Source organism: Nycticebus coucang, chromosome 12 (genome assembly GCF_027406575.1).
Source record: "Nycticebus coucang isolate mNycCou1 chromosome 12, mNycCou1.pri, whole genome shotgun sequence".
NCBI classification, from domain to species: Eukaryota; Metazoa; Chordata; class Mammalia; order Primates; family Lorisidae; genus Nycticebus; species Nycticebus coucang.
The window spans coordinates 50,573,599-50,591,562 of record NC_069791.1 but is presented as its reverse complement, the minus strand read 5'-3'; the positions used below and the strand labels follow the sequence as shown (position 1 = coordinate 50,591,562).

Here is a 17,964-nt window from a genome sequence, read left to right as displayed (position 1 = left end):
GTGGATGGCATGGAGAACATGGTGGGAGCTAGGGAGGAAGAAAGAGAGAGAGGGGTAGAGCTAGAGATATAAAGAGAGAGAGATAGAGAAAGAGAAAGAGATTCACTTTGCAGCCACATGCAAACTGAGACTGAAAATTGCACAAAATGTTTGGGTCTCAGAATATACATACGAATAGGAAGAATAAATTTACATAAAACTTAAAAGTGCTTGGAGTAGAAAGTTTCAAGCTCATCCTAACTCTTTCCCCTCTTTTTCCTTAGAAAATAATTTTCTATTCTTTTCTTACCAGGATAGAAAGTCATTGAAAAAGTTAAATATAAATATTAATGAAAGTCAACAGGACAGTTTTGAGAAAGGCACATCTCTGTGAGAAACATCTTCCTTTTGGGATCTGGTCAAATGAAAATATAATTAACATTTCTAGAAAATTAAAAAACAATTATGGTGGGATTTGAGAAAATAGAGTACTTCTGCTTAGTGGAAATGATCAATATGTAAATCTATATTTGAGTGTTTTTTTAATTGCTCTGTATTGCCTCTTAAAATATTAACTAAAATTAAGCCAAGGAAAGTTCTTCCAGGTTTAAGGGTGTCCAGAAGCTTTCAGTGGGAACATTCACAGGCAGATAAGATGTGAAGTGGAATTGGGGAGGGTCCCATGGCTCTGTCCCAATCTGTTTGGTATTCTAAGCTCAATACTTGGTCATGTGCCATGACAAATCCAGTAAACCAACTTAGCTTTAGTGAAATCTATGCTCCGTCCATTACTACCATAATCCTTACAAGAATATTTACAGTTATATGTAATTTTTTTTAGAATGCAAATTGTTCAAACCAATGATGTATCCTTCATAGAACTTCTCCTCTAGTGTATGCCCTAAACATGGAGTCATTAACATTTGCATAGAGAATTTCTGTCCTAGTACTGCGACAATATTTGTTTTCCCTAAAAGAGCAATGAGTCCTAATAATATCCATAATATTTCTATGCTATCACAGCTTACCTCTGTCTCCTGGGTTGAGGAATTCCATTTCTAAAATTTTACCAGGGAAACTAGCTTTTATAGGGAAAGCCAATTGAATCAATGTAAATTGAGTGATTAACTTAGGTGGGGGCCACACACAACTGTATAATCTCATGAAAGCTTCAGACTCTTTAACCTGAAGATTCACGTTCTTACTTTCATATGAATACTACATAAAATTTCTAGGGGCTTACATAATCTCCGAAGCCCATTTTTGAACAATCCTGTTTAGAATCACCAGATAAGTGAATGTTTCCTAAAGACACTAGTGTGTAAACAGTTATATTAAGCATAACTATAAAGACCTATATTGTGCAAACTGTATGGTTTCACTTTAGGCTTTAGATTTAAGAAAGAAAATATAAATTTGGCACTGTGGTTATCCAAGATATATACCTGATGGCAGAATGCAAAAGATTTTTTTAATTCCAAAGATATTTTTCCCCCTTCACGTCCTGCCAAATGGCAGCCCTTAAACACTGAAGTTAATTTATTTGTTTGTTTGTTTGTTTGTTTTACAGTTTTTGGCGGGGGCTGGGCTTAAACCCGCCACCTCCGGCATATGGGGCCAGCGCCCTACTCCTTTGAGCCACAGGCACAGCCCCCCTGAAGTTAATTTAATCAGTGGGCATTTTAATGAGTCTTTTTTGGGGGAGGGAGAAATTTTAGCCTTTCCTTAAAAAATAGTTTAGAGTTTTTCTAAATCTTTGGAATTAAAATGTATGCATTGATAACATTAAAATTATTAGTAAGAAAATGATTGGTAAGAGAAATCATGGTAAGAATACCTCTTAAAGCAATTTGCTTGTTTGTGCTATATTATAACTCTAATTATTGCTCGGTCAAAAAAATAGCAGCCTGAAACGTGTTTCTCTTTATTTTTGAACTTTCACCTCAATATATATGATTTATTTTTATTCTGGTATAAGGCAAATATGTCCATTTGTTCAAACATTCCCCCCTGCCCTCTCTGTTTACTAACTTTTTTGAAGTCATTCATACCCAAAGGTAACCTTTCTATGGAAAAATAAAGCATGGCATCTTCATTCCCACAAGTGTCCTTTGTTGGGGAACTACAATTAAAAATATGGTCTCCTCACACTGAAATCCTCTCTTTAAAGGTAGTAGAGAAGACAAATACTTTCATTATTGAATACTGATTGAACCAGAACGAGAGGTACATCACAGGCAATCTGCTAAGAGTTTGCAAAGTTGGAAAGAAATCTCAGCCTTTTATGTTGTCGGCAGATACAGTCCATGACATCCATGTTCTCAAGATAAGCAATAACTAGTCTTCAAGTAAGAGGACTAAACAGTACCGTTTACCACACACAATTCGTCCTAGATTCACCTGGTCTTTGGGGGTAACGGTATATGTTAGTCAATTGGCTTTATCAAAAGGAAAAGTAAACCTTAGACTCACAACAAGAGGTAGTTTAACTTGGAGGAAGGTGCCCTAGGAAGTTACCCTCCAGCAGAAACCAGAGATAGAAGTACCATCTCCCATGTTGTTTACATTTCAAAGAAATGGGTCCCAGGTTCTTCCTAATGCTGACAAAAACCCTATTCAGTTTTTAAAAGGGTTTACTTACACCTCAAAGAGGAGAAAAGACTTAAAGTTACAAATTTCTAAGAAAACTCTAAAAAAAGGAAGGGAAAGGAAGTCTCTTCCTTTATTTTCAGCAGGGAGAATTAAGCCTTTCTTATTATTTTTTATTTCAAATTAATATGGTACAAATTTTTAGGTTACATTGTTTTCAATTGTAAGGTAAAGTTCAAGTTGTCGTTGAGTCCTTTACCCAGAGGGTGTGCTGAATACTCTCTTAGGTGAGATCCCAACTGCTCTCCCCTCTTCCACGTCTCCTCTCTCCCTTGCTAGACTATAGTTGTGTTTTATCATTCATGTGGTTGTGTACTTGTTTATTAGTACTGAGTACTTTGGATATATATCTTTTTTCCATTCTTGAGATATTTTATTAAGAAGAATGTGTTTCAACTCCATTCAGGTAAACACAAAAGATGTAAAGCCTTATGGCTGAATAGTATTCCATGGTATACATAGGCCACAGTTGGTTAATCCATTCATCAGTTGATGGGCATTTGGGTTGCTTCTAGGAGTTGGCAATTGTGAATTGAGCTGTAATAAACATTCTGGCACAAATGTCTTTGTGGTGAAACAAAAAGCCTCTTATTTAAAATTTTTATTTGTCCTTAGATGCTACAATATCAGAAGCTCTTATGTTTAATTACCAAATGGAGAAATGTCGACAGCTGTACTAGAAAGGGTGAAATAGTGTATAAGTGTTTGTAAATACAGCAGAAGTTGTGTAGCTTACTACCTACCGACATGGACCTCCTCCACCTTAAGTTGACTTAATTTTTGCAGACTGGACATGCACCATATGTACGTATCAGGAGTGAAGATTAATCCTTTGGTGATTGGTGATGATAAGCATGCATGGAGACAGGGGTCTCAGTTGGAAAGAGTGGCGTGGGGGTGGATTACAAGTCCCATTGAGATACCTGGGAACATTCTGTTAAAGAAGTACTGTAGGCAGTTGGGATACATAGAGCAAAAACACAGATAAAATGACATGTATTTGGGAATCTCAAAACTATAGACTATGATTTAAATGACAGGATCTTTAGTGTGTGTAGTGATAAGAGAAGAGGGCTTGCAACAGAATCATAAAAGTTATTTAATATTTAGGAAGAGAAAGTGGAGTCAAAAGATCATTAAATATTCAGAGAGAGAGAGAAGGAAAATGTGTTAATTATGGAAAAATAATTCAAAATGTTTATGATAATGATAGAAGAAAAAACAATAAAAGGAAAGAGGTTGAGGCTAAAAAAAGAACAAATTAACAGAATGATAAGGTGGATGAAATTTCTAAAAGATAGCAAAGGAGATGTTACTGTTAAAGGCTCAGCCACTAGTTAAATGCATGTGTAATGTATTTCAAAATTTAAAAAAAAAATGTGATTACTATACAAAAACATGATGGAGTGAATTAGTCCCAGTGTCTGAAGTACTTTTTCACTGAGGGGGCAATGGAGCCACCCAAGTGCCATGTGATGCTTCAGTAACACAAACCTCATACAAATCAGAACTGTGTATCTTCCTGAAATATTCCATGGTGGTCTGATTTACCTTTCCTTAAATACACACACACACACACACACACACAATGCAGTCAAACACAACACAATCCCACACACATAGTCACATCAAAACTTGTTACTTCCCATTTAACAATGCTGAGCTAGAGTATCCCGTATGGTCATTTTTTAAAAATTATAATTTGGACCAGGGAAAGGACTTTGGTACTCTGATCAAAAAAAAACTAAAGAGGTGTTTCAATGAAAAAGCAGGTAACAAAGTTGCGTTGTTCATCTGAATCCCTCTATTCTTTATACAGCATTTTGATCTCAGTTTCTGGTTACCTTTCATCCTCATTGTAACACCAAGAAATTTGCAAATGTAAACATTAACCCCAAGACTTTTTCTGTGCCTTGAGGAACAAGAAAGTAGTTGACTTCACTACTTTCCCTTTTTGCTTGCTTATAATTTGAGAAACAATTATATTATGTTATCAGAATAACTCTTGAATACAAAAGTAAAATAAGAAATAAGAATTGATTATCTGAGGCAAAAAAAAAAAAGAAAAGAAAAGAAAAGAAAAAGAAAAAGAAAAAAAAAGTTTCCCACAAAGGGATGTCATATACCAAAGAGTAAACTCTTTTTATTTTCCTTGAATCTTTATCACAAAAGCGTACTAGAAAAGCCACATTTTTCTTGAATGGAATTCTTGATTATCTATAGAGCTTGGCGTGCTTTAAAGAAGTGAGTTCTAGTGTCTTTCCTTCATGTTTTGTAGTAACTGAGCCAGCAAGAGGACCCCTAAAGACCTCTAACTGTCTCAGCCTGAGTCCCCACACATCTCACCCCCCCAACCCCCCGCCTTGGCTTAATTCCTCAAACGGGTTTCAGAGTAGAACAAGGAAGTTTGTGAGTTCCCAAGAACTCCAGCAACAGGTAAAACAATAGGAAAATGTACCCCAACCCCCTAGCAGTAGCTAAACAATGGTGAAAAAAATTACCTACGTGAACTTCCCAAGTTGTCCCCATGCCAACTCCCCATGCCAACCACCACGTAGTACACCACGCAGTTGCCACACTGTAGCCCCCTGACTCCCAGCCCCAGCTAACTGTCATGTTCTACTTTTGTTTCTGTTTGCTGGCATGGCAACAAAAATGGTATAAAAGTCAACCTGCCCCTCACTTTGGGGCCGTGTGCCCTTTGGGCAGCAGCCCACCTGCGCAAGTGTAATAAATCACCATCTGATTTATACCTAAAGTGGGGTCTGAGTTTTTTTTCCAGGTGGCAAATAATTACAACATTTGGAGGCCCCAGTGAGATGCCACCTCTGGACCCCCCCCACCACCTAGGCCTGCCAAGGCCCGGCAGCTCCAGGGGAAGGCCTCGGAGAGATGTTCCTCTGCCCTGGAGTCCTTGGATGTGTGGAGCCAGGGCATAGGTTTCCAAACTTCTGAATTGGTGATTAATCAGTAACACCTGGGTGAGTTTATAACATCTGTCTGTTCTCTAGAGATTTGGGGGCGGGACCATCTGCCCCATTAAGCCAGCTCTATATTTCTGTCTGAGGACTGCAGTTATCTGGTGTCTGGGGAATGAAGGAAGGTCAGACATGACATTAACTTCCCCTCCTGGGCCCGCACAGGACGCTGCAGCGGGTCACTGGTCTGGACTTGCTGGGGTGAGTCATCTGGTCTGTATCTTTCAGTGGTCTGGACTCACAGGATTTGTAGGTCATGAGGTCTGGACTTGCAGGCCATCTGGTCTGCCTTATCGGAACTCATGGGGTATGGGAGTCTTTGATCTGTCTTTAGTTTAGTTTTGTCTAACTTTGATTGAAACTTGATCCTGGACTCACAGGGTGTGTGAGTCTCTGGTCTGTCCTTAATTTGGTTTTATCTATCTCTGTCTAGTCTGTTTTTACTCTTTGGACTCACAGAGCGTGAGTCTTCAGGTCCTGTGTCTTGTGTCTTCGGGGCTCACAGGGGTTTTGGTAGGACTTAGGTCCCGAGGGTTTTGGTAGGACTTAGGTCCCAAGTCTGAAGTCTCTGAGTAAATAAATGAATGTGTGTGAAATTTGTCAGTCTTTTTGCGCCTAATCTGTTAGTTTCTCCTCTTCAGAGTGTGAGTCTGTTGGTCTTTTTCCTTCGTGGAACTCATAGGGGGTGAGTCTCCCATGTCAGTGAGATTGTGTGAAACCTGTCAGTCTTTTTTGCTCCTGGTCTGTATTTAGTCTGTCTAAGTTTGTGAGTCTCTAATCTATCTCAAGTTTGTCTTTTTAGGACTCAGAGAAGGTGGGCCTTCATTTTGTCTCGTTTTTCTCTTCTTTAGGCTCATAGAGAGTGAGCCCTAGTTTGTCAGGTCCTCTTCTTAGGACTCACAGAGGGTGGGTCTTCGGTTTGTTTGGCTAGTGTGTATGAGTTGTTTGTCAAATTTGTGTTTGCTGTTTGCAATGGTTTGTCAGAATTCCTTTTAAAGATTAGTCAATTCCAAGTTTGGGTGTCAACACCTCTGTTTTCTTGTTATCTATCAATGTATTAATGTACAATTTGTTTTATCCCCTATGTCTCCCACTGCCCTATAACCCAAATGTGGTTGAAACCCTCTCTTTCCAGCAATTAAAGAGTTACTACAAAGTTAGCTAAAACCATTCTTCTTATTGACTATAAAAAAAAACAACACACACAAAACTGTGGTTTCTATATTATAAATGGTCGAGATAAAGTGCTGGCATTCAGCAAAAAAACCAAAGTCAATTATTCATTTGGAACTAAAGAAAAAAAATAGTCCTCTTTACTTTAAATAAATAAAAAAACAAAAAACAAAAAACAGCAACCAGTTGGCATTACTCTGTTTGGCTCTTATTCTACTGATTCTCAGGTGACTTCCAGGAGGGGGGCAGGCTGTGTCCCTCTGAAGGGAGGCGCCCCCTGGAAACATCACAGAGTCCCCAGAGAACCTGGAGGCCCTCAGGAGACCGGCTGATGATCACTCCTAAATTCACCTGTAAGTCCTCCTCTGGAGGTAAGCCACTTAAACATCTAATTTTGACTAATGTCAGTAGACATTAATATACTTATTCACGGTATTTTTGCTGTACTTATTTGTTGTGAATTGTCAGAAAGGTATATAACTGTTTGTCAAATTCAATTGTTGTAATTTGTGTAGAGCCTCCAAGGGAAGGCCAAAGAGACCGGGACCTAAGGTTGCCGGGCTATTGGCCTGTCAAAAACCTTTTTATTTATTTATTTATTTTGTAGAGACAGAGTCTCACTGTACCACCCTCGGGTAGAGTGCCGTGGCGTCACACAGCTCACAGCAACCTCTAACTCTTGGGCTTACGCGATTCTCTTGCCTCAGCCTCCCGAGCAGCTGGGACTACAGGTGCGCGCCACAACGCCCAACTATTTTTCTGTTGCAGTTTGGCCGGGGCTGGGTCCAAACCTGCCACCCTCGGCATATGGGGCCGGCGCCCTACTCACAGGAGAAGCCTCAACCCTACTGGTCAGTTGGACGCTCCCAGAAATGTGTGTTCACACCTGTCACCAGAAACACAATTAAAATGAAAGAGGGTGTTCAATCAGCCCCTGGGTTGTTAGATCACCCACAGGCCTGTTAAAAACTATATGAGAAAATGTCGTAGTTCTGGTTTTGAGAACATAAGAGTGTGAGAGTAAATGTAAACTTTTGGACATTGTTCATGTCAGGCCCGTGTCTGCCGTCATTTTATGTCCTTTGTTCAGTGTTTATTAAAGGATTAGTCTCGGCCTGAAACAATCTTGTATTGAAATGAAGAGAAAAAAAAAAAAGTATAAAAGAGTTTTAAAAGGTTCCCTAGAATTCAGCATTTTCTGCCTTGAGACATCTGAGTTCTAATTCTTGCCAGCAATTAGAGGTTTCTTCCCCTATATTGTTAGTATAAATGTTTGTCTATTTTAATTCACTGTTTTCCTGCAACATTCTTATTCCCTGATGAGAGTGCTCCCCAGCACCCTGACTAGTGCCATTTTTCAAGAGCCCTTCCGTACTAATAACACAGAAAGGAGGGCCCCAGCAAGGTGATAGGAAGGTCCCACAGTGGTCCTCTGTGACAGCAGCCCACCAATAGAAAAATAAACATGGAAGGAAAGAGCAGGCTCTGACAATGAACCTACTTTTTTTAACTTTGTCTCTGAAGTAAAAGGTAAAATATACCCCCCTATGTATTCCACAACTTCCTTGCCTCTAGGAAAATGAAATTAACTACTCCTGACCACTGTTCTAGGGAATCTTAAAGTTAAGTTAAACACCTAACTCCTTTAACATCACAGACTTTTAGAGAAACTTTACCAAAACTTTGTATCTTATGTCATAAATTTGTCTTGAAACAAAATAGTTGTATAAAAAAGTAAAAGGCAAGACAAAGGTTAAAAAGGTCTAAAATATTTGTAAAATGTCTGTGCAGGTTAAATACAACTTATGAAAAAGTTTACTTGTAATCCAGTTAACTACGTATTTCCTTTAAAATCTTTTAAGCCTTTGATATTTGACAAAACTTCCAAAGTCAAAACTCTAAATTTAGAGCTTAGCACCTGTGGTAAAACATTGTCAAATATAAAATGATAATTCATTTTGTATGAGTTATGATTATATATGTATGTTCCAATATTGTAAAGCATTGGTCTGGCCTAACATAAGCAAACTCCTGATGTCTTTAAAAAATACCTTCCTGGGGCGGCGCCTGAGGCTCAGTGAGTAGGGCGCCAGCCCCATATGCCGAGGGTGGCAGGTTCAAACCCAGCCCCGGCCAAACTGCAACCAAAAAATAGCCGGGCGTTGTGGCGGGCGCCTGTAGTCCCAGCTGCTCGGGAGGCTGAGGCAAGAGAATCACGTAAGCCCAAGAGTTAAGAGGTTGCTGTGAGCTGTGTGACGCCACGGCACTCTACCTGAGGCCGGTACAGTGAGACTCTGTCTCTACAAAAAAAAATAAAATAAAATAAAAAATACCTTCAAACTAAAAGCAGATTTTTCAAACTTTCATTGAAAAATTAACATGTCTGTGAGTATTGCTAACCTAACTTCAAACAGAGCAGAAATTAGCTATGTGGAACTGGGCTAGTTTGAAATGACTTTTTGTTTAAAATATTGTTGATTCTTTCTGTGTTCTGTTTTCTAGAAGTCAAGAAAGTAATTTTCTGTCTTTTGAACTATTTGTAGTTTTTCAAGCAATGTATGTACTCATGAGCAGAATCTGAAGCATGTATTTTTTTCTCTCTCCTTAATTTCTCCAGAATTTAAAAGCCATTTGTGAGTATTCTTAATTCCTGACAGTACAGTTATTTTCATAAGTTCAGTAAGAATCTGTTTTGTTCTATAGGACATGATAAAGGCACTGGTTATTTTACCAAGGCTTTGACGGAAATAGCATTTTCAGAAGTATCCAGGCTGCACTAAGGAATTAAGGTTGACTTTATAAAGCCAATAAAAAGCCCTTTGGAAAACTGACCAGATACTGGTCAGTAACATTTCCTGATCTGTGGTAAGTAACGAAGGTCACTTGCTGTCGAATCTGGGGACCTCAAGAAAAGAGGAATTTACCCAACACATACAGGTATCTAATGGCACAGATGAAACCTGGGCTCGTGAAAGGCTTTCAAGAAACTCCAACTGAGATTCCTTATAAAAGATTCCAGCAAAGCCAACTTTAAAACAGAGCCTAGATGGCTATTAATTATTCTTACTGCACTTTATGCAAATAATCAAACCCAGTATACTGAAAGTACAGTTTATTTTAGCAACTAAGTTAGTTTTGCTATATTTTGTTTTTAGTAAAGAGAAAAATTAGAGAGAGAAAAAAGGTTCAAAGAGAAAAAGCTATAACCCACATGTATCAAATCCCAGCCTTGTCTGTAATGTCAATTCATAAAATGAGACATAACTGTTTTACTAATCTGTTAAATGGGCTTAGAGACTAGTCAGAAAGTGTAAAATTATATGCAGTAGTTACGTTTCACTGTAACAGTGCATCCTACTGTCCCTAATCTGTATACTCTGCTGAGTTTACTGCTGGCAGAAGCCAAGTGGCCCACTTGCCTGAACTTAAAAGATGACATCTAGAGACAGTCAACATGCCCTGCTCTGGCCACATATGGAGAACTGGCTGATCAATGAACGGCTGAAGCCTGATGAAACTCCTTGAGGGACTTGTCTTAATTAGACTTTTTAGACTTTGGGAAAAAGAGGAAAATATCACAGGGAAAGGTATATTACCCCACCAGCATGGAACTATTAAGGCCTGAGTAGAGAACCCAAGAAGAGTCACAGTCCCTAAGACCTCAGTGCTAAAATATCAACACCTGCAGAGATAAGCTGATATTGAAACTCTAAATCAACTCCTTAGACATTAAATCACCAGCAGGTCTCTTAAAAAATATGTAAAAGTGTGTAAGTGTAATGTAACTAAGAGAACTCTGAGGGTGAAATTAGACCTCCCTTCACAGGGGAGTGTTGGTTTACCTCCTATGACTAAGTGGCAACTCGAGTGGGAAATCGAGACTGCCCTGGTTAAAAAATGAGTTAGAATTGTATATGAGTGCTTAAAGAATGACTAAGACAATTAACAATAAGTGAGGCTTCACTCCCCTCACTCATAGAGTGAAATGAATGTATAAGTGTGCCCGTCTTTCCTGCTCCAACTTTGTTCCCTGGCTATTAGGTCTTTGCTGCAATTGTTATCTAGGGAAGAGATTAGTGTATGCACTCCCTAGTCAGAGTAGAGCCATCCAAAATGTTTAAAACTACTTTATTCATGACCTTACTGAAGCTCAGAGAGTTTATGCCTGAAGACAAGAGACTGATACATACCAATTATCAGCCCCTTCCCAGCAACACAGATGAGTCAAGGATTTGATTCCCCAGAAGACCAGTGGGGAATGTAGTAACTGAGCCGGCAAGAGGACCCGTAAAGACCCCTAACTGTCTCAGCCTGAGTCCCTGCACATCTCAACCCCCATCCGCCTTGGCTTAATTCTTCAAACAGGTTTCAGAATGGAACAAGGAAGTTCCCTGAGTTCCCAAGAACTCCTAGCAACAGGTAAAACAATGGGAAAATTTACCCCAACCCCCTAGCAATAGCTAAACAATGGTGAAAAAAATTACCTACGTAAATTTCCCAAGGTACTGCATTCCCCAAGTTGTCCCCATGCCAACTCCCCATGCCAACCACCACACACTACATGCAATCGCCGAGCTGTAGCCCCCTGACTCCTGGCCCCAGCTAACTGCCACATTCTGCTTGCTTGCATGGCAACAAAAATAGTATAAAAGTCAACCTGCCCCTCACTTTGAGGCCATTTGTTCTTTGGGTGGTGGCCCACCTGTGCAGGTGTAATAAATCACCATCTGATTTATACCTAAAGTGGGGTCTGAGTTTTTCTTCCAGGTGGCAAATAATTACAACAGTTTGACATGTCATGTTTTGTAAAAAACTCTTAGCATGGTGAAATAACACTGATATAGATGGATACTAACTGCTCCTCAATGGTAAATCAATGACTAAACATACTTGTAAAAGGCTTAGTTGTAATGTAGATCCAATAGCCATACACAATGCACAGGAAGACTACAGGAAAAACCAACCATCGTCTATTAGAACACTTTATATTTTAAATTTGTTGAATACTAATAGATTTGAGGAGTCCCTGATTCCAAATGCTTTAACTCCACAACTAGAGAATTTATCTATAGTTTTTTCTTGCCTGTAGAAAGATCTTAGGAGAGTCAGAAGACTGTGTACAAGTCAGTAGAGAAAATGTTTCCATTTCCATCCTTGTTTTCTCTAATTTTTTCCTGTCCCTCTCTTTTCAATACTAATTTGTTGCTGTAACAGTAGTATTTCCTTAAGTAAGTATTAGACATTGAGCATTACTTTTACATTGAGTATTACTTTTCAGTAATGTGATAAGGTCAAAAATTAATTAATTTTAAAAGATATAATTCTCTTAGATTACCCTCTCAACCTTGCATCTGAGCTCAGTAACTCTATCACTTAATTTGTGCTCCTGCCTCTTTCTACATTTTCCCCTATTTTTGATAATCTTTCACGGAGAAGAGTCTATGTTTTATTGTGTTTGTGTGTTTATATTTGTTTCCATGAGCTCACACGGAGTCCTTTCAATTTCCACTTAGTCTCTTTCTCTCCTTTACCCTCTTTCTCTCTCTTTCTTTCTTTAGATATTGAAGGATTCCAATTCTATGTGATATAATGTCTAAAACTTTGAATACAGAGCTGTCAATAGCAAAGGAAATTATTCAATCTGGTGTCATACAGAGCTCTTAGTTCTCTAGAATAAAAATATGATGAAGTATTAAAAAGTAATAAAATAATAGACTCATCTTGGAAAAGACATCATTTAATAGGATAGCAAAGAAAAATCTGACAGTAAGTTATAGTAGATTTCAGACTGTGAAGGGTGAAGTGGTTCATGGTTCTCCCCCAAGTATGATGCAGAAGAATGAGTGTTCCAAAGAAATAGTTCTCCACCTGGGATTTAAAACATAGTGTAAACAATAAATAAATGTGTATATACGTAGTAGCTATGTTGATATAGATTAAAAAACATATACACATACAAAAATATCACATATACACGTATAATGTGTATGCTTTTGTACAAATACATGTGCATATATATATTTAATGACTTGTGAACTTGTAGAAAAACAATATGAGATTTGTCAAAGGCACATATAGCTGTAAATTCTTTAAACCTACTTAAAGAAATTTATAACACCTTTATGACTACCATAATACTCATCTAGTACACAAAGATACACAAGCCTTATGAAGTATCAGAGATTTCTTTTTGCTTCATCCATTGTTCTGTCTTATTTAGGTTTACATTTTCTTGCCAGATGTGCTTTCAGTGATCAATGATGTATTTAATTTCTTTACCTTTTCCTGTGTTTTGTTTTGTCTCATTAGGAAACTGAAGTACTATTGATGTTGTAAAAATCAAGGGCATAGTCATCTGGAAAATAAAGCAATCATGCTTAATTATTAAATTTCCAACTGTTTGTAGCCAGACTATGTCAGAAAATGTGAACACATTGGGTTTAATCTTTCTAGTAATTTTGCCAGAAAGGTGACCACTCCCTTATTTTATAAATTCAGAAATATCCTAATAAAGTTTAAGGCACTCTATGAAATACATTCTGTTAGTAAATGACATAGACAAAATTCATTCTTAGACAAACTTTGACATTCAAGAAACTAATAGCACCAACTTTCCAGAGAAAAGTTTTATGGTCTCTTTAATATCTTCATAATTGCTGTGAAACATAATCAAAAGTTTTCTACATTTCAGGATATTTCCCACTTTTCTTTATAAGGCTAAGTTCATAAAGGTGACATAATAAGTCATGTCATTAACAACAAGAAAAACAACAAAAAAAGACTTGAAAGCTAAGCATGGTTTGTATTTCAGGTTTGAGAGAACCCTTTCACATTACATACAAAAGATTCTGAGCATTGAAAAAACTCTAGAAAATAGAAAATGGCTCATTCAGAAGATAAAGAACTGAATGAAAAAAATCAGTGTAATACAAAATAAAATCATCTATTCCTTAGCCTTTGCAGATGATTTTGGAAAATGATTTAGTCGCTCAGGGAGTGTTAGATATAGGCATCACACCCACTAGCATTACAATATGGTTTTTGCTTTCCTACCTTTTCCATAATAATCATAGACCAAGACTGGGGCTGGCTGAATGTTCAACACAAGGTTGCTTTGCTCAACAAAAAAAGTGAAGGTGTTTGGTGCTCTAAAAACCTATAAAGACACAAATTATAAATACATCACAGGAAGTATGAAAAAAGCATTTCTAAGGAAATTATCTCTAGAAGTTTATGACCTACTGATTCACATTTGGATGTTTCCTAAAAAAATTAAAAATAGGGTTAACATATGTCTGAGAAGTCCCATTTCTGGTATGTTTTCAAAGGAAATGAGACCAGGATCTAGAAGAGATAGCTGCATTCTGATGTTCACAATAATCAAGACATGGGAACAATCTAAGTGTTCATGATAGATGTATGGGCAATGATTCTGTGGTGAATATATACATATGCAAGGTATTAAGCCTTTATAAAAAAGGAAATCATGCCATTTACAACTCTAATGAAACTAGAGGACATTATAGTAAGTAAAATAAACCAGACAGAAAAAGAAAAATACTACAGTATCTCACTTACAAGTGGAATACAAAAGAGTCACATTCATAGATGCAGAGCAGAATGATAGTTACCAGGGGTGGGGAAATGGGAGATGTTGGTCCACTTATTAAAATGAACAAGTTCTAGAAATCTCATACACGACATGAGGTCTATATTTAATACTACTATCTTGTGCACATAAAATTTTGTAGAGAGTACATCTTAAGTATTTTCATCACAAAGAAACCTATGTGAGGAGATGGATATGTTAATTAGCTTGATTGAACAATCAGTTTCCTATACATATGAAAACATCATACACTGCACCTTCAATATACAATCTTAGTAATAAATAAATGAATGAATGAATGAATGAATAAAATCGTGGCAAACTCTGTGATAGTCAAACTATATAAGAATTATACATCTACTGTGTGACTAGACTATGTTGAAGCTATGAGGAATGAAAAATGGGAAGATGATATTTCTAAACTTGAGCACCATTTATCCAGGTAGCCAAGGCATCTATGAAATAACTTTAGAGTTAACAGAAAAAGGATGATTGGTGGGACAGAACATTGATCATTCTTAATGTCTCACTTTTATTTTTAACAAAACCTATCATTCATATTTACAAGAAATGGAAGTATCCAGTCATCCTAAGAAGAAAAATAGAAAGACATGAAAGAAAAAATATACTTCTTAGCTTACATTTTTTAAGTAGAAAAGGGCATGGTCATTCTTGATTTCAGTCTTCATCAGTTGGCCCTGGCTTTCCAGCTTTGAAGAAATTGACAGGAATGGGGAATAGGTATTAGAACAAATGAGTGTACCATTTTAGAATTGAAAGCTCATGCTCTTTATTTTTTCAGGTTCCGTTTTATGGAAGCTTCCTTTATGCCATGATTTTTTTTTTTTAATAAACACAAGTAAGAACTAAAAGAAATATATTATTAACCATGGGAAATATTTTTTTTTTGAAACATGGGAAATATTGACTGCTAATTACTACACATTAAGAGCACCATCCTTTCAGTGTTATAACAAAAACATAAATGTGAGCTCTGGAGAAGTTTGACTAGATGAGGAATTCCATGGTTTTGTTTTGCTGACCAATTATTTATCTCCTCCACATACTCTCTTGCTTTCCCTGGGCTGACAGGTTGGGCTTGTGTGATTTACCTTCTCAATAGATGACAAGAGTGGAGTAAATCCTGACAGCATTTTCACATCCACAAGGACCATCTTGGACTCACTGCGAACTCCAGTATATCTTAAATTTTTTTCAAAAAAGAAAAAAAAACAATTTAGACATAAATTTAGAAAAATGATTGATCTCATGGTGAGGATGGCGGGCAGAAAAATAATAATGGCTAGAAGACCAGAGAACAAGGTAAAAGAGGAAACATCTTAAAGTAAGTCATTCTTGAACATCTGAGAATAGAGACATAGCAGAGCAATAATAAAGGATATAATATGAAGCGACAGTTGAAGCAAATAAGCTGGAACTGAAATCTCTCCAAACCCTGCTTGCTTTTCCAAGCTTACATGAAGTCTCAAGTCTGAAACTTATAAACAAAGCTTATGAATTTATATAACATATACTTAGGTTAGCTTCAGAATTGCATAATATTTAAAGGAGATATCTGCTTAAAGGGCAGTGTGTTGGAAGAATTATAGGGTATACATGTCCCTAAGAGATCTTCCAGATCACATTCCTGCCTCTGGATAGGATTGTGAGGCTATTAAGTTCCACAATGTATTTAGTTCTTATCTTTGGTGTTCAAGAGATTTTCATTTAGAAATTCTAGGAAAAATCTAGATGTTTAAATTTAAATTAAAATTAGGAAAAACTAATTTTACTCAGTTTCCCCATATATTAACTAAGGCTAAAACCCTTTGGCATCTATAAGCCATATTTCAATTCAAGAGCATTATTTTGCTTTTCTTTTCTGAAAAGTACAAATCTAAAAAAACAGTGAATATCATATTTGCATAATTCTAGCTCTGATTTAGCAAAAGATGTATGCATTAAGTCTATTCAGAGCGCTATGTAGAATAGTAGAAATATCTCCACCTGTATGTAAACTCATTGCAATTATCATTATTCATATTTTGCTAATTCAGTACAGTTGAATATACTGTTGAATTACCATCTCTATTACCTGGGAGTTGATAACAACTTACTTGACAGTCACCATAAGGCCAAACTTAGTCAGGGATATATCTGAAGAGTTATCCTTTACCACTTCTAAGGAAAGGGAAAATCCAGATTCCTTCTTAGGTGATAGCACATTATACCTAAGGGTGGCCTAGAGAGAATAGCAAATCATAAGAAAACCCATCCTGTAGTAGAATTAAGGTGGGTATTATTTCTGTGTGTTTATTATTAATGAACTTTACATCCTTACTATTAGAGAATCAGTGCTAAATTAAGTTGTTTAGTTTTCAGTAGACCCAGAATCTTTAACAACACAATTTCATGAGGGTAAATACTTTTTAACAGCAATATTCTTTAAGAAACTTTTCTGTTAGCTAGCTACAGTAACAGTGAGTGCCTCTTCATGAAATAACTTGTATTTTCTGCTATTAATTTGAAAACATAAATGTTTTCCAGAAACAAGTAATGGTAATATACAAAATGGGAAAATAATACTTCATGTATAATTGAAGCTCACTTTTTTCCTGGAAAGTATTCCCCTCCCTTTCAGGTAGTTTTCTATTACCTGGATAAATGCACAACCTTGTCCTTCCACATCTACTGTGTATTGTCCATATTCTTTTGTTAGTTCTGAACGTTGGACCAGTAAGCGGTTATCACTGTTAATCCGAAAAATCTCATTGCCTCCTTTACTGCTAAAGGTGACAGTGTTTTGATCATTAGAGAAGGTTAACTTCATGTAGCGGGTTACAGCAAGAAAACAGACTGCAGTGCCCTGTACAAAATAGTATAAGCAATAACCCAAGCTTAGTTATATGATATTAGTCATCATTTGACTGTGAACTTCAAATCAATCCATAGAAATATTCCTAAAACAGGTCAACAGAACACGGCTAAGCAATATCCTGAACCATGGGAAAATATGCTTGCTTATGTAACTTGTTGCCATTTAAATTATCTCCTTCAACAAATCTTAATTAGATTTCAGTTTCCTAAAGACTTCATAAAATATAATCTCTGCTGTTGAAAATGGTGCCAATTGTTTTTTTTTTTTTTTTTATTGTAGAGACAGTCTCACTGTACCGCACCGCGGCGTCACCCGGCTCACACCAACCTCTAACTCTTGGGCTTACGCGATTCTCTTGCCTCAACCTCCCAAGCAGCTGGGACTACAGGCGCCCGCCACAACGCCCGGCTATTTTTCTGTTGCAGTTTGGCCAGGGCTGGGTCCGAACCTGCCACCCTCGGCATATGGGGCCGGCGCCCTACTCACTGAGCCACAGGCGCCGCCCGCCAATTGTTTTTCTAAAAGTTAAAGTGTCCTATAATTTGGTGACCCCATGACTGCCTTGGATAATTCTTATGTCCACACATATTCAAAGAAGGGAAGTCAGAATGAGGAAAATATCTTTGGAGTTCCCCTTGCATATGGTTTTACTCTGAAACTAAGACTAAAAAAAAGAGGGAAATAAAGGAAGGAGAATA

At 37.2% G+C, this 17,964-nt stretch overlaps 1 protein-coding gene and 1 long non-coding RNA gene across 2 annotated transcripts in view; one reads left to right on the top strand and one right to left on the bottom strand.

Moving 5' to 3' along the window:
• The first annotated feature begins 5,741 nt into the window (after positions 1-5,741).
• The window catches only part of LOC128562577 (uncharacterized), a 41,125-nt gene continuing 28,902 nt past the window's right edge, over positions 5,742-17,964 (top strand). The window contains exons 1-2 of the long non-coding RNA XR_008373462.1: positions 5,742-5,807; positions 7,007-7,150. This is a non-coding gene — a long non-coding RNA (uncharacterized LOC128562577). The remainder of the gene's footprint in view (positions 5,808-7,006; positions 7,151-17,964) is intronic.
• LOC128562576 (ovostatin homolog 2-like) overlaps positions 12,511-17,964 on the bottom strand; it is a 42,516-nt gene continuing 37,062 nt past the window's right edge. Inside the window, 7 exon segments of the mRNA XM_053557649.1 lie at positions 12,511-12,647; positions 13,059-13,134; positions 13,833-13,935; positions 15,030-15,098; positions 15,501-15,591; positions 16,506-16,630; positions 17,045-17,254. Of these exon segments, the coding sequence (XP_053413624.1) occupies positions 13,085-13,134; positions 13,833-13,935; positions 15,030-15,098; positions 15,501-15,591; positions 16,506-16,630; positions 17,045-17,254 (648 nt within the window). The 3' untranslated portion in view covers positions 12,511-12,647; positions 13,059-13,084.